The sequence below is a fragment of the Vollenhovia emeryi genome, unplaced genomic scaffold, assembly GCF_000949405.1.
Source record: "Vollenhovia emeryi isolate VEMERY1.0 unplaced genomic scaffold, V.emery_V1.0 DF942602.1, whole genome shotgun sequence".
In the NCBI taxonomy this organism is placed as follows: Eukaryota; Metazoa; Arthropoda; class Insecta; order Hymenoptera; family Formicidae; genus Vollenhovia; species Vollenhovia emeryi.
Window position 1 is genome coordinate 1 of NW_011963764.1, and position 3,633 is coordinate 3,633.

The window sequence follows — 3,633 nt, forward strand, 5'->3', positions numbered from 1 at the left end:
ACCGTATTTTTTTATTAAGAACTTTTTGAGATATAAAGATTTGAAAGTTCCAATATTTTGACATAAATTACAAAATATCTTGTGAAATATTCATTTTTTTATCATCATACCTTAATACTTTTTTAACAGAATAATGAGACAAATCAACCGGTATAAAGAAAACACACAATTGTTTAAAAAAAATCGCTATAATTTTGTAACAAGTAATAAAAAAGAATTTTATCCATGTCAAAAGATAGTTTTTTTTTAAATCAAAATACGTGTTTTACCGTTTTTTATCATTTCATTTTTACAAAAATTATTTAGGGGTTTCCACACTTTTGACAAACCCTGTATATTGTTATACAATGTACATTGCAACATATATGCATATAAAGTTATCAGTAAAGACCAGTTAATAATTATCGCTTAAACTATACAGGGTGTCCCAATTTAATGTCCCACCCATTTGTGTCCCCCTTCGAACCAAACAACTTTTGTCTGAAACATTTTTTTCTGCGATCAAAAATAAAAAAGTTATTCGGGGTGGGACATTAAATTGGGACACCCTGTAGAAAACAGATATAAAGGGTGAAGAAAAAGTATGGAAACCCTGAAAAATCTCAAAAAATATAAGTTTTACAGAAAAATGTTTCGGACAAAAGTTATACAGTTTTAAAAGGACTATATAATAGTATATTTAATTTACGAAAAAAATTAATTTTTTATGATTATATGGAGTTCGCCACCATTTTCTTTAATGGAATCCCCTATTGTTTATTATACTATCTTATTTTACTAATTAATATGAACAACTTTTGTCTGAAACATTTTTTTATTTGCCTAATGCTTTTTGAGATATTCAAGAGAAAATTTATAACTTTAAATGTTTTCTTCTTCTAAACTTCAATGTTTAACTTATGATATCTCGATAACTGTTTGTCAGAGGGAAAAGTAGTACAGGACTTTTTTACTTGATTTGTTCTCAGGAATATGCTGTCGCAATAGTGCTCCAATTATGGAAAATTTTTGTGTATTGTACCATCCACAAAATTTACATACATAAAAATTTTCAATAATTAGAGCACTATTGCGACAGCATATTCCTGAGAACAAATCAAGTAAAAAAGTCCTATACTACTTTTCCCTGTGACAAACAGTTATCGAGATATCATAAGCTAAACATTGATAAAGTTATAAATTTTTTCTTGAATATCTCAAAAAGTATTAGGCAAATAAAAAATGTTTCAGACAAAAATTGTTCATATTAATTAGTAGAATAAGATAGTGTAATAAAAAATAGGGGGTTCTATTTAAAAAAATGGCGGCGACCTCCATATAATCATAAAAAATTAATTTTTGTCGAAAATTAATTTTACCATTATATAGCCCTTTTAAAATCGTACAACTTTTGTCTGAAACATTTTTTGTAAAACTTATATTTTTTTAAATTTTTCGGGGTTTCCATACTTTTTCTTCACCCTGTATATTTATTTAAGTGTTAAGAGGATCCTTCAGCCGTCTGTATTACCGACAGAATTACATTTTGGTAGTTATAACCTTTCGTCGTATTAAATTCATGAAATCAAAAATGCTTGCGTACAATCACAGTATATGCATTAATGATCCAAGGAATCTCCGATTTTATACAAAAAATGAATAAAAATTTCAAAATTCATATATTGATTAGTATTATCCTTGTAGACGAACTGTCACTTCGTCATAACTTATGCTTCGTATAAAAGTTTTACAACTTGTACTCACATGAAAGTGAGTTTCCTGGAATTGGATTACATGTAAAATTACTGTAAAACCCTCCAAATTGGGATTAGAGGTTTTAAATAAGAATATATAATAGTTTGTATGAAACTTTCGCGTTTATGTATGGGTGTGATGTATTGTACATGTGTATCTGTGTGGTTATGTAGGCTGCGTTTCGTGTTTAGATGGCGCATTAATGACGTCACATGCGAGAAATCGCATGTCAAAACTTCTTGCGAAATACGTTGAAATAAAAAGAAATATCCATAAAATGATACTTGTGATCGATTCAATAAATGAGTAAAATACTCCGGACACTTGTCTTTTGTTGTCAAAATTAATGAAAAAGTGTAAAACTAGTATAATATGTGTTATGTCCTGGGATCGAGTGGTTAAGTAACAAGACTTAATTAACAACCAAACGAATGTATATATTTAGAAATAGTAGTGATCGGCTCGGCGGCTACCAGGCAACTGGCGCACGCTGCGTATGAATACCAGAACACAAGTTAGGCGAAGACACAACGTGTCTTCCTTGATTGTAGATGTGTATGATTATGTTCTCGGACATTACATTTTCCTCCCTTTTACGTAAGAATTCGCCTTTTTAATCTTTCAGATCGCCGTGGTTTGTTTTTTGGTTCGCTTAGTGTTTCCTTCCCGGTGACACATGTATTTCCATTTACATCGCTTTTCTCTATGTAACGAACGATCTGGTCGACGTGACGCTTCCAGATTTCACTGGGCGCAATCTCCACGTTAAACGTTACTGGGGATAATTTCTCAATTATTTTACCCTTAATACGTTTTTCATTGCGCACGCTGAAATCATCTACAAGGACAACGTCTCCTACTCTAAAGTCTACTTTTCGCTTTCCTCTTTTGCCAATTATTTGCGCAGTCTGTTTTTTGTCGACCGTCTCGCCTACGTCAGGTCGAAGTAGATCAAATCTAGTTCTAAGCTCGTGCTTATACGCGAGATAGGCGGGACTTCTACCGGTCGTGCAGTGTTCGGTCGCTCTGTAATCGAACAAAAATATATCTATTGCTTCCTCGAGATTTCTTCCGCTTTTCATAATTTTCGTAACTTTATCTTTAAACGTTTGAACAAAGTTTTCAGCTGCCCCATTCGTCGCAGGATGATGAGGTGCTGAAAAGCTATGTTTTATTCCATTACATTCAGTGAACTCTTTGAACTCAAGGCTAGAGTACTGGCGACCGTTATCCGTCACCAGATGACGCGGTAATCCAAATCGAGCAAACAATTTCCGAAATACTTTAATTACTTCTGTCGACGTCGTACATTTTCGCATATCGATAACTTCTGGCCATTTCGCATGAGCGTCGATAACGATCATAAACATATGACCGTGGAATGGACCAAGAAAGTCGCTGTGAATCCTACTCCAAAACTTGTCTGGCCATGGCCATGGTGTTAATGGTACACTCGATGGCTTTTTCTGTTCTTGTCCGCACGCTAAGCAAGATGCTGTAATTTGCTCAATTTCGCCATCGATACCTGGCCACCAGACGTATGACCTCGCTATCATTTTCATTCTTACAGTTCCAAAGTGAGACGCGTGTAATTCTCGCAACACTAAACTTTTCACTGATTCTGGGATTACGATTCTATATCCCCAGAAAAGGCATCCTTTTTCCACGAACAACTCTTCACGTTTAGCATGAAACTTTTGTTCATACTCACTTAACTCGTTCACTTTTGGCCATTGATCAATCGCATATCTTACAATTTTATTCAACACTTTATCACGTTTCGTTTCCTTCGCAATTTCCACCGCATTTAGTGTTTGTAACACTTCGCTTACATAATTCATCGCAGTGTATTCGTTCCCGAAGATTGGCGTTGCATCCTTGACGGGAAGTCTCGACGAA

The 3,633-nt window shown here is 33.9% G+C and overlaps 1 protein-coding gene across 1 annotated transcript; it reads right to left on the reverse strand.

Annotated features, from left to right (window-relative positions):
• Nucleotides 1-2,327: 2,327 nt before the first annotated feature.
• Nucleotides 2,328-3,575, reverse strand: LOC105568270 (uncharacterized protein K02A2.6-like). The gene has a single exon (XM_012023791.1). The coding sequence runs from the start codon at nt 3,573-3,575 to the stop codon at nt 2,328-2,330; it is 1,248 nt and encodes a 415-aa protein (XP_011879181.1).
• Nucleotides 3,576-3,633: the final 58 nt, after the last annotated feature.